At 60.8% G+C, this 12,647-nt stretch overlaps 1 protein-coding gene across 1 annotated transcript in view; it reads left to right on the top strand.

Moving 5' to 3' along the window:
- CFAP46 (cilia and flagella associated protein 46) overlaps nt 1-12,647 on the top strand; it is a 61,554-nt gene that overhangs the window by 30,115 nt on the left and 18,792 nt on the right. The window contains exons 29-36 of the mRNA XM_014550606.1: nt 1,155-1,360; nt 2,356-2,490; nt 3,130-3,279; nt 6,256-6,404; nt 7,506-7,604; nt 8,184-8,316; nt 9,073-9,219; nt 12,379-12,579. Of these exons, the coding sequence (XP_014406092.1) occupies nt 1,155-1,360; nt 2,356-2,490; nt 3,130-3,279; nt 6,256-6,404; nt 7,506-7,604; nt 8,184-8,316; nt 9,073-9,219; nt 12,379-12,579 (1,220 nt within the window). The remainder of the gene's footprint in view (nt 1-1,154; nt 1,361-2,355; nt 2,491-3,129; nt 3,280-6,255; nt 6,405-7,505; nt 7,605-8,183; nt 8,317-9,072; nt 9,220-12,378; nt 12,580-12,647) is intronic.

Genomic DNA, 12,647 nt, shown 5'->3' with positions numbered 1-12,647 from the left:
GCACCCCCCAGCCCTCTTTCCCCCGCCTAGGCTGGTCCCGAGCCCCTGCTGTCAGCAAGGCTGAGGGCCTTCTTAGGACCAGGGCCTGGGGCAGGTGAGCAGTGGATACCCGGGGCCACCACAGGCAACCTGCAAAAGGGACAGTGGCCACGCCCAGCAGACAGAGGGGGAAGCGTGGCTGCTGGGCTCCTGTTCTGGGTCCTGCTCCAGCAAGAGGGCGCTCTCACACCAAAAAGGGGAATGCCCCCCCAGACAGGCCGCATGATGCTGGCCCAGGCTGGGCTGCAGCACTGAGACGGCCTCCATCCTGGCCTGCAGATTCGGGGGCCCTGGAAAAGGGCGACCCCCGGTCTGCACTAGAAGCACGTGGACTCGTCCACTCGACGCCGAGCCCCGTCAGGGCAAGCTCAGACCAACTAGGGTGACCCGCGGAGGGGAAGGTCCATCGCTCCCACCCCCTACCCTGGGCCTGGGACCGGTGTCTCCTCGCAGCCTGGCCATGGCCATGGCACCCCAGATGTCAGGCCTGCTGTCTCCCTTCAGGGGAGAAGCCCTGGGCCCTGCATGGTGGGCGCACCTTCCATTTTTTGTTTGTTTGTTTGTTTGTTTTTATTCTCACCTGAGGATATTTTCCCATTGATTTTTTTTTTTTTGGTATGATCACGTGGCTTCTCCTTTATTGACATTTTCTTCCGGCAAACAAATTCACAAAACTTTCCTGCTACAAAAATCTTGTTGAAAAGTAAGGCTTTCCGAGAATGGAAATCTGTGTGTGGTCAGAACAAGCCCTGTGGCCGGGAGGCCGTGCGTGCCGTGGGCCCTGAGCCCGGCCACCGCCATTGATTTTTTAGAGAGAGTGGAAGAGAGAGGAAAGACAGAAAGAAACATCGATGTGAGAGAAACCCATCCATCGGTTGCCTCCTGCACGAGCCCCGATCAGGGCCTGGGCCAGGGAGGAGCCTGCAGCCTGACCAGAATGGAACCCAGGACCCTTCAGTCCACAGGCCGACACTCTATCCTCGGAGCCCAACCGGCGAGGGCTGGGTGCCCCTTCTGGAAGAGGACTCAGTCCTCTGACCCCTGGGGCCTGGGAGAAGGGCAGAGAGGAAGAGGCCACGGCTGCAGACACCAAGTCGGGGCGCCCTCTCTTCCAGGAGAGCCCTCGTTAATGCAGGAGGCCCCGGAGAGCCTGGGGTCCGAGCACTTGGGGACAGTCTTCTTGGAGAAGCTGCGGAACGTGAGGCAGCTGGAGGCGCTGGCCCGCGCCCACATCCTGCTGGCCCTGCTGGGCACCCCGAGCGCCGCCGGCTACCAGGACTACTGCCTCATGGCCTACACCTTCCTCCGGCACATCTGGCAGGTGGGCCCGGCCGCTGGGCTGGGTGGGGCGCCGCTCCTCCAAGGACCAGGCTGGGGCTCAGTTTTGCTGCTTCCAAAGATTCTCTAAAGCCCAGGATGTGCCTTAGCTGGTGTGGCTCAGTGGATAGAGCGTCAGGGTCCCGGGTTCGGTTCCTGTCAGGGGCACATGCCCAGGTTTCGGGCTCAATCCCCACTGGGGGGTGTGCAGGAGGCAGCCGATCAACGATTCTCTCTCATCATTGATGTTTCTATCTCTCTCACCCTCTCCCTTCCTCTCCTCAAATCAATAAAGTTATATATATATATATTTTAAGAAGACCAAGACGTGTGCAGCGTGTCTCCCTGAAGCCCTGTCCCTGTCCACTTCACTCATCAGTCCTGCGTCCTCCAGTCGGCCCCTCCTCTCTGAACACCCCGCCCCCCCCCGCCAGGGTCACCCACGCTGCTGTGGGTAGTGGGCAGTCCGCTGAAGCCTGTGTTGTTCAGACCATCAGCAACCCCTGTTGCTGGGCTTCCAGAATCTTCTCCCCACCCGCGCACCCCTTCCCCCCCACCTCTGTACAGCCCCTTCCCGGCAGCTCTGGGCGGCCTTGTGTTCTTGGGGACCTCCTGCGGCAGTGCCCCCAGCAGGGCAGCTCTGTCCAGACAGGCCTTGCTTCTGAGGGCAGGTTTGCCCCAGGCCCCGTCCTGCCCCTCGGCAGCAGGAAGAACAGGAAGGACTCCCCGCCCAGCCCAGGATTCTGTGGGACCCTTTGGGGGACCCTGGTGTGGTGCATGGACAGGAGGCTCACGCACTGTAACGCCTCCTCGAGGATCGCCCTCACCCCATGTCCCCGCTGCCCCAAGTGTCCCCCCCGGGGACGCTGTGGCCACCCCTGCACCCGGCTCACTGGCCGGGCCTCGCAGGCTGACCGCCCCTCAGATCTGAGCGTCCGGGAGGAAGGTGGGAACGGGTGTCTGTTCTTAATGTTGCCAATTTTTATTTCATTTCCCCAGGTTTCTTTATTAACAGCAAGAAAGTCATTCTCAGAAAGTAAAATCCTAGCAGCAGCTAGTTCCAATTTGTTGCTTAAAAAAGAGAAGGAGAAGGTCAAGGACAGGGACAGAGAGAAGAGCAAAGACCCGAAGCAGGTAACGGTTTCTCAGAGGTGCAGGCAGCACAGCCGAGGGCCGGCCCCGCCCCGCGGACACTGCTCAGCGCCCCAGGCTGTGGGCCCGATGAGTGTGTCTGTGCCTCAGTTTCCTCTTCTGCAAAATGGAGGCAGTGATCTCTCTCTCACACAGGCACCGGGGGGAGCTAGGACCGTGATGGGAGATGGGGTGTGTGTGGGGTGTGTGTCTGGCTTCTCCCTGGCGTTTATCCCACGCCAGAGCAGTCTCAGATCAAAGGCCCTGCAAGGTGACCCCCCGGCACCTCTGGGACCTGGTTGTGGGTGAGAGGGGCAGTGACTTTCCCATCGCAGGGGACTGTCCCACACCCCCCGACCTTTCACCTGAGCGTCTGCCTGTCCACATGCCGTGCTCCTGCCACCCACCTGCCACTGTCCGGGCTGCTCTGCCTCACAGAGCCGGGCTCTCGCCTGTGCTCAGGCGCCAGCGTTTACGGACGAGGGTGTGTGATGGCACCAGTCACAGTGCACGGGGCAGAGAGCCTAAGCCGTGCTCTCCCGGGAGGGACGGATGTCCCGTCGAGTTTTGGGTGTCTGCCCACACTCCCACTGGACTTTCAACTCCACTTTGTAAAGCAAACCCTGTGTGCCCGCTTCACAGATTCAAACACCGCTTTCCGGCAAAGAGGTGGAAGAGCCCCCCGCGAGCGTGGAGGCGTGGGCTTCCTACTTCTGCCCCGAAGAGGTGATCGCCTTCTTCAGACAGGACAGGAGCAGCTTTACCGTGAACATATCCAGCATCCAGAGGCCGGTGAGTAAACCAAGGAGCCGTCCCGGCCTGGGGGGCACGCTGCCGCCTGCGCTCCTGCCATCACGGCTGCTGACTCAGCGCGGCCGGGGTTTCGGCGTGAACCGTGCCCAGGGGGAGAAGCACGTGGAGGGGCTGGTCTCGGGAAGTGTTGCCTCCGCCTCCACTTGTGAGGACCCGTGTGACTGCATCCGGATGACCTCCCTCCTCGGGACCTGTGTCTAATCAGACCCGCACAGCCCTTTTGCCACGTGAAGTCACACGCACAGGTCCCGGGGGCGGAGGGGAGGCACACCTGGAGACTTTGGGGGCCTTGTTCAGCCCACGTGATTCTGCGTGTTTCTTGTGCTTTAAAAAGTGGAGTCACCCCGTGTGTGATCTGGGGGGTCACGTGGGGGCAGGCCTGGGGGCTGGCTCCCTTGTGGCTCTGGTTGGTTGGCTGCTTGGAGCACTCCATTGCCCGCCTGGGCCACAATCCCCGCGTCCTTCCCACTGTGGACGGACATTTGGGTCGTTTCAGGGGTGGTTTCCTCAGGTGAAGCTGCTGTGGGAGTCGGTGCCCACAGTCTCTGTAAAATATCAATAAAATATATTTAAAAAAAAAGTGGAGTCACCCCGTGTGTGATCTTGGGGGTCACGTGGGGGCAGGCCTGGGGGCTGGCTGCTTGGAGCACTCCATTGCCCACCTGGACCACAATCCCCATGTCCTTCCCACTGTGGACGGACATTTGGGTGGTTTCAGGGGTGGCTTCCTCAGGTGAGGCCGCTGTGGGAGTCGGTGCCCCCGGGTCTGGAGGGCACGCCCACCAGCAGGGTTTGCGGGTCGCGGGGCATGTGTGCCTCCAACCTCAATGGGCATCGCCAAGTGCCTCCCACAGTGGCTGTGTCAGTGACTCCCCTCAGGGAGCAAGAGCTCCTGCTGCCACATCCTCACCCGACTGGCTCCCCTTCTCAGCTGTGGCCCTCGGGTGGACGTGTGCCGGCTGCGCAGGTGGCTCCAGCGAGGCCTGGCACCTCGCAATACCTGTGGCCACGGTGCCCTCTGTGTGGCCCCCTGTCCAGTCCGTTGCCCACATTTTTTTTATTTATTTTTTAAATATATTTGTGTTGGTTTCAGAGAGGAAGGGAGAGGGAGAGAGAGACAGAAACATCAATGATGAGAGAGACGCATTGATTGGCTCCCTCCTGCACGCCCCCTACTGGGGATTGAGCCTGCAACCCGGGCAGGTGCCCTGACCGGGAATCGCACCGTGACCTTCTGGTGGTTCATAGGTCAATGCCTAACCACTGAGCCACCTCGGCTGGGCCTGCAATCCACTTGAAGTTGGTGTGTGTGGGTCTGGGGAAGAGCCGTTTCCCCTTCTTGAGGTGCCTCATTTGTCAGGAGGCGAATGATCAGCCACACATGCCGCTGTCGCAGGGTCTGGATGCTGAGCTCACACCCTGCGTGTGCCGGTGGAGAGCGTGGCCCTTGGCCGTGCGTCTCCTGGCCGGCCCCCGAGTCGGCTGCTCCGATTCCACGGAAACCCCGTGAGATCTGGCTGTGACGCGTGGAGGCGCGGGTGGAGGGCAGCGCGGGCATCTCTGCCGTACTCTCGCCCCACAAGCTCTCGCCCCACGGGCTCTTGCCCCACTGGTTTGGATGGACTTCTGAGTAGGCCCTCTGGGCCCGGAGCTTCTATTTGGGAAGATTTAAAATGATGGATCCAATTCACTCAATAGTTAAGAAGTCCTCAGAGTTCTATTCTTGTAATGATTTTTGTGGGTTGCGTTTTCCTTGGATGTTTCCATTTAATATAAAAAAAATTAATTTTGGCTTCGTGTTGTTCTTAACGCCCTTTTATGATCTCTCGGTGTGTGGGGGGTCTGCGAGACATCCGCGTCTCTCCCACCCCTCGTTCTCGACCGGCCTCACTGGGCGTCATCAACTATCAGTCTCTCCGGGCCACCCAAGGCCACTGGGCTGGGGTGGCGCCCCCAGAGGGCTGCACTCCTCCACACCCCTAGCTGTGCGGTGCAGCGCTGCGGGGACCCAACCTGGGCACTGAGCTTTCGGGGGCCCTCAACCCCACAAACAAAGTCAGAGACACCATTCAGCCTCTTGGCTGCCTCTTCCAGCAGCAGACAGCCCATGGCAAGTGCACCCCAACATGTCAGGGTCCCCGAATACCTGCCTTCTTCCAGGTCCTGGCCCAGTAAGTTTTCTCAGTGATGTTCACTCTTTCAGTGCCTTTAAGTAGGTTTTTAAAATAGTTCACCCAACTTTTCTAATTTTCCACTGAAGATGAATTATTTTTATCAAATCTAGTGCAACATTATAAGAAGTATTAGTTGTGTGTGTCCATAAAGAAATTCTTTTAAGAAAAAAAAATTTTGCTTTTAATGGATTGGTAGTTTTTAGTGGAAAAATAAATGAAACAAAAACATTAATTTGAATACATTCATAAATGGATTGTTTCTTGTGAGAATCCTTAACTGTACTTGCGTGGGGTAAGTATAGGTAATTGCACGCGACAAGATGGGAGCTATTCATGAAGGAGGGAAGGAGGGAGGGAGGAGGTCATTCGTTCATTCATTGAACAAGCACTTGTGGGACAGCCGCTGTGTGCCAGGCACGGTGCGTGGCACTAAGGAGGACAGAGTTCTCCGGAGAAAGACCCCGTGGGCGAGCGGGCCAACCTGCCTATTAATTTGAATACATTCATAAATGGATTGTTTCTTGTGAGAATCTTTAACTGTACTTGTGTGTGGTAAGTATAGGTCATTGCACACGACAAAATGGGAGCTATTCATGAAGGAGAGAAGGAGGGAGGAGGTCATTCGTTCATTCATTGAACAAGCACTTGTGGGACAGCCGCTGTGTGCCAGGCACGGTGCGTGGCACTAAGGAGGACAGCGTTCTCTGGAGAAAGACCCCGTGAGCGAGCGGGCCAACCTGCCTCCCCCTTGACCGTCCATGTTTGTTGTGTGTTTGTGCAGACATACACTTTGTATTTTCTGGACCATCTGGTCAAGGCCCTGCAGAAGATGTCCCTCCATGAGCTCACGATCCCGGTCCTGCAGTTGGGTGTCCTGATTTCAGCTTGCGTGGTGGACAGCAAGAGCCTCAAAGATCTCTACCACCTCCGGTCGGTATCCCTGCTTCCCTTCCAGGGAGATCTTTTTTGTTGTTGTTGTTAAAATATATTTTATTGATTTTTTACAGAGAGGAAGGGAGAGGAACAGAGAGTCAGAAACATCGATGAGAGAGAAACATTGATCAGCTGCCTCCTGCACACCCCCTACTGAGGATGTGCCTGCAACCAAGGTACATGCCCTTGACCGGAATTGAACCTGGGACCCTTGAGTCTGCAGGCTGATGCTCTATCCACTGAGCCAAAGCGGTTAGGGCAAAGGAGATCTTTGTAGGGTTTGTGCGACTTCTCTGTGGGCTTCAAATCCTTTCAAAATAAACAGCAACTGCCCTGGCTGGTGTGCTCAGTGGTTAGAGCATCAGTCCTTCCACTGAGGGGTCTTGGGTTCGATTCCTGGTCAGGGGCACGTACATGGGTTGCAGGTTCAATCCCAGGCCCTGGTCAGGCCCTGTGTGGGAGGCAACCAAACGATGTCTCTCTTACATCAATGTTTCAATGTTTCTCTCTCTCTCTCTCTCTCTCTCTCTCTCTCTCTCCTCCTTCTCTCCCCCTCCTCCCTTCCTTCTACTCTCTAGGAATCAGTGGAAAAAATATCCTCAGGTGAGGATTGGCAAAAATAAAAATAAACAGCTACTTTGCATAGTGACAGATGGTTGGTTGTGACTTAGGGAGGGGATCACATCGTAAGGAACATCAGTGTCAAACCACCATGTCGTCCCTGAAACAGATGTAATATCGCATGGCAACTGTACTTCCATGACAGTGTTTTCAGTTGTTTTTCATAAGAACCAAAGCCGTGCATGGCGGTGATGGGTGGTCAGGGTGCCGCCCAGCGTGCCTTGTCTGCACCTCGGACAAGGTGGCCCCGAGATTGGGAACCTGCATTTAGTCAAAGATACGAACGAAGGTGTCAGTTTTTCTCTAACTGGAATTGGGTAGAGCCGCCTCTTCCTTTTCCCTAGTAATGTTGTTTAGCTTGAAAAATTATTGAAAATACCATCCAATTGTGCGTTTCTTTCTTGAGTGCACGGAGCGCAGTGCAGCCCGACAGGCCTGCCGTGTCCTGCGTGACAGCTCCTGCCGTCCCCTCCCCAGGCTCGCCCTGGTCTGCTCCGACCTGAAGCTGAGAGAAGCAGCGGCCCTGCACGAGGACGCGGTGGGGCAGGTCTACATCGGGGACTCGGAGCAGTCCAGGTGCGTCCTGCCGCGGAGCTCAGCGGGACCCCTTCGCGAGGAGGAAGGAGCCCTGCTCTCGGCTGCGTTCCCTCCACGCCCCGGCCCCCACCGCCCAGTACGCTGGACAGTGGGTGTTGGGAGGACCCAGGGGTACAGAGCTCTGGGGATCAGGGTCTGGGGCGCTCTGCTGGGTGCAGCTTCTTACTTACTGACCCTCCTGTGCGCGGGTATCTCCCAGGCTGCGACGGCGCGAGGGGAGGGGAAACAAGGGACCCAGAACATTCATGGGTCTGGGTGCAGCCGCAAAGGCGAAGGCGAAGGCGAAGGCGAGGGCAGCGGGCATGCGGAGGGCATGCGGGGGAGGCGGGCCCGACAGGAGCCTGGCCCGTCTCAGCGGGTGGAGCTCTGTCTGGACATCCAGGGCAGGAGGGCAGATGCACCGCTGGATGCATGAACCTGGAGTGGGAGAGACATTGGGCGAGAAGCGTGGGTTTGGAGTCCTGTGCGGTGCTGCCCGATCGTGGGGATTTTAAAAATCTTTGGTTGCTGGTGAAACAACATTCTTCTTCAGCATGTTGCCCGTTTCACTCCCGTTAGCTGCAGAAAGGAGATTGCCCTGAGGAAGGAGAAGACCAGGGAGCCGTTGCTGGAAGAAAGCCTGCCGACGCTGACCGAGCCCCTGCCTGCCGTGCCGCCAGGGGAGATACGGCCCCTCGTGGCGAAGGACCAGGTAGCCGGGCTCTGTCCTGCCCAGCGAGGGGGCCCTCGGGGTGACAGGGCTGCAGCTGACCCGGTGCCTGTCTCCACTGCGCTGCGCCCAAAGCCCTGTGCGGCGGTGTCCTGGGAACTCCCGGGACGGATGGCGTGTGTCCGCTCCGTGGCCCTGCTGGTCCCTGGGGAAGACGAGGCTACAGACCAACCTAGAAAGGGCCCACTAGGGCCCGAGCAGCGATTCAGAGAAGACAGCCTGGGTGGCACTGAGGGGTGCAGACTGAGGGGTGCAGAGCACGGGCCTGGGAAGGGTGGGGCCCTCGCAGCCAGAGAGCGTCGGTGGGTCTGACCACTTCCCGAGCTCCCTCTGCTCCGTGGGCTCCCCTCCCGTGGGCTGGCCCAGTAGGAAAGCACTCACAGCCACCACAGTGGAGACTTGGTGGAAGACGCCAGACAGGACCTGGGGTGTGCAGGCTCCTGCCGGGGGCGGGCTGTGTGGGACCTGCACCGGGAGGCGGAGGGCCCCTTGTGGTCATGCTGAATTGCTGGAGCTCAGCGACCTGCCCCACGCTAGTCAGGGTGCTGCCTGGGCCAGGAGAGGGGGCCCCAGAGCGTGGGGCACGGGAGGGAGGAGGGCCGGCCCTGGCCCCAGCTCAGGCAGCTGGGGGTGGCTTGGTTGGGTGAGAAGAGACAGGTGCCCAGGAGGAAAGCTGGGCTTCGGGCGACGGGCACAGACCTGGACATCAGAGGCAGAGCCGGCCTCGGTGTGTTACAGATTCTGAAGATGAACGGAGAGACGGGGCGAGGCCTGGAAGGCACGTCCTTTCCCCTCCTGTGGACCCTCAAAGCGGAAGTTCTGCTTGACATGGATTTGTACCAGCCCGCGCGGCTGCTCCTGTCCGAGGCGCAGCAGGCCTTCCAGGTAGGGCCGCCCGCACCCACCGCTGGGGCAGCGCCTGGCTGTCCGGAAGCGAGTTTGGGGTCTTCCGGGTCTAGACCACGCGTGTGGTTCTCTGTGGAAAGTGCCTTTCATGCCCTTGTCTACTTTCCTGGTCGCACCCATGGCCCAGTTTCCTGCAGGGCCTGCTCCCACGCTGCCCTGGGTCCTTTCTTGCATTGCAGGGTCCCGTTCTGTCCTTTTGGGCATCTCAGTGGTGGGTGTGGGGTGAGGGTGAGGACCTGGAGGGTCCCATTCTGTCCTTCCTCCAGGGCAGACGGGCCAGCCCCCTCCCCGCCATGAACTCGTTCTCACTCGTTGGAGGTCAGCCCGAGACCTGCACACACCTGTCCCAATGCGGGTGTCTGTGGCCTCTCTGGGGTCTCGTTCTCCAGCTGGGCCCTTGCTTTCCTCCTGGGCTGTGTCTCCCACGAGGGGATGCCCTGGGGGGAAATCCAGGATGGAGTGGAGGCCCAGGTGTGCGTCCCTCCTGCCAGCGTCAGGTGCTCTCCGTGCTGCAGACAGAAGTGTATTCCCTGGGAGGGTCACTTGTGAAGAACTCCAGAGAGAGGAGAGTCCCTGATAAACGTGGAAAGGCTCCGTGGCATCAGCAAAGCCTCAGGACATTCCATTCTCAGTTTCAGGCACTGGGACAGGTGTGTGCAGGTCTCAGGCATGGGGACAGGTGTGTGCAGGCCTCAGGCACGGGGACAGGTGTGGGCAGGCCTCAGGCACGGGGACAGGTGTGGGCAGGCCTCAGGCACGGGGACAGGTGTGGGCAGGCCTCAGGCACGGGGACAGGTGTGGGCAGGCCTCAGGCACGGGGACAGGTGTGGGCAGGCCTCAGGCACGGGGACAGGTGTGGGCAGGCCTCAGGCACGGGGACAGGTGTGGGCAGGCCTCAGGCACGGGGACAGGTGTGGGCAGGCCTCAGGCACGGGGACAGGTGTGGGCAGGCCTCAGGCACGGGGACAGGTGTGGGCAGGCCTCAGGCACGGGGACAGGTGTGGGCAGGCCTCAGGCACGGGGACAGGTGTGGGCAGGCCTCAGGCACGGGGACAGGTGTGGGCAGGCCTCAGGCACGGGGACAGGTGTGGGCAGGCCTCAGGCACGGGGACAGGTGTGGGCAGGCCTCAGGCACGGGGACAGGTGTGGGCAGGCCTCAGGCACGGGGACAGGTGTGGGCAGGCCTCAGGCACGGGGACAGGTGTGGGCAGGCCTCAGGCACGGGGACAGGTGTGGGCAGGCCTCAGGCACGGGGACAGGTGTGGGCAGGCCTCAGGCACGGGGACAGGTGTGGGCAGGCCTCAGGCACGGGGACAGGTGTGGGCAGGCCTCAGGCACGGGGACAGGTGTGGGCAGGCCTCAGGCACGGGGACAGGTGTGGGCAGGCCTCAGGCACGGGGACAGGTGTGGGCAGGCCTCAGGCACGGGGACAGGTGTGGGCAGGCCTCAGGCACGGGGACAGGTGTGGGCAGGCCTCAGGCACGGGGACAGGTGTGGGCAGGCCTCAGGCACGGGGACAGGTGTGGGCAGGCCTCAGGCACGGGGACAGGTGTGGGCAGGCCTCAGGCACGGGGACAGGTGTGGGCAGGCCTCAGGCACGGGGACAGGTGTGGGCAGGCCTCAGGCACGGGGACAGGTGTGGGCAGGCCTCAGGCACGGGGACAGGTGTGGGCAGGCCTCAGGCACGGGGACAGGTGTGGGCAGGCCTCAGGCACGGGGACAGGTGTGGGCAGGCCTCAGGCACGGGGACAGGTGTGGGCAGGCCTCAGGCACGGGGACAGGTGTGGGCAGGCCTCAGGCACGGGGACAGGTGTGGGCAGGCCTCAGGCACGGGGACAGGTGTGGGCAGGCCTCAGGCACGGGGACAGGTGTGGGCAGGCCTCAGGCACGGGGACAGGTGTGGGCAGGCCTCAGGCACGGGGACAGGTGTGGGCAGGCCTCAGGCACGGGGACAGGTGTGGGCAGGCCTCAGGCACGGGGACAGGTGTGGGCAGGCCTCAGGCACGGGGACAGGTGTGGGCAGGCCTCAGGCACGGGGACAGGTGTGGGCAGGCCTCAGGCACGGGGACAGGTGTGGGCAGGCCTCAGGCACGGGGACAGGTGTGGGCAGGCCTCAGGCACGGGGACAGGTGTGTGCAGGCCTCAGGCATGGGGACAGGTGTGGGCAGGTATCTCTTGGCTGCTCTGTCTCAGCCTCTTCCCCATGCCACCCTGCCAACCAGCCACTCATGTCTGAGAGTCTGGGGCTCTGCCCTCCTCTGGCTCTTCCCTGGGTGTCTGCAGGGACTGGGCCCTGTCCCCATGCTCTCCTGGGGAAGGCTGCGCCTGCTCCCACCCTGTGTCCTCACAGCAGCCCAGCTGCCACCGGTCCCTCCAGCTGCACCCACCAGCTTCCGGTGCTGTCCCTGCTTTCCGAGCAGGTGCCCAGCCTCCACACCCACCTCCTCTCTGTGCCCACCTCCGCTCTCCCCACTCCAGCCCCTGTCCCACCACGGTTGCACCCGAGCCTGCGCTGGCCCCTCGGGGGCTGTGGCTCTTGGGATGAGAGGTTTGAGCCTATCACGCCTCCTGTGTCAGCCTCTGAGCTGCCGGCTGGTGGCTCTCTCCAGGCCCAGCCACCGGGCTCCTCCCTGCCTCAAAGTCTGGGCTCAGTCCAGAGGCCAGCGAGGCCCCGCTCCACCCTCCCGCCCCACACCGCCTGACATGTGCGGTGCACGGAAGACAGAGGCAGCCCTGGGCCAGCATCAGGATAGAGACTCCCAGCCTGGGGGGCGAGGCCTCGGGGGAGCCCTTCAGCTGCGCCCCAGGATGGCTGGAGGGTGCTGGAGCCGCTGCTGAAGGGGGGCAGTCCTCCAGGTGGGTTTTAGCACAACAGGCTCAGGCCCACCCTGTGCCGGGGCAAGTGTACAGGTGCCTTAGGGCTGGAGCGGCGCCCAGTGCGGGACGCAGGTGTGGCAAGGCCTGCTGCCCGGAGCCGCTGCCCTCCTGTCTGTCCCCCTTTCTGTCGCTCCACCTCTGTCTCTCTGTCAGTCTCTGTCTCTTCATCTCTTTTCTCTGTCTCTCTATCTCTGTCTCTATCTCAGTCTCTCTCTTGCTCACTCCCCTATCTTGTCTCCATATATGTTTGTCTTGTCTTAGGAGCTTAAGGATCCTTGTGCAGAAGCCAAATGCCTGCAGCTGCTGGCCCAGTTGGCCAACAAGGAGAAAAACTACGGCCAAGCCAGGAAGATGATTGAGCTTGCGCAGCGCCTGGGCGGCGGCGAGGAGTTCTGGTACCGGTCCACGCTGACTCTGGCAGACACGCTCTTGTCCATGGGGAAGGAAGGAAAAGAAGTGATGGTGAGGAGAGGCCAGCGCCGTGCTCAGCAGGGAGGGCCACGGGCTGGAGCCCCGCTGCCCCCCATGTG

Source organism: Myotis brandtii, unplaced genomic scaffold, assembly GCF_000412655.1.
Source record: "Myotis brandtii unplaced genomic scaffold, ASM41265v1 scaffold604, whole genome shotgun sequence".
NCBI lineage: Eukaryota > Metazoa > Chordata > Mammalia > Chiroptera > Vespertilionidae > Myotis > Myotis brandtii.
This window is presented reverse-complemented; position numbering and strand designations above follow the sequence as displayed.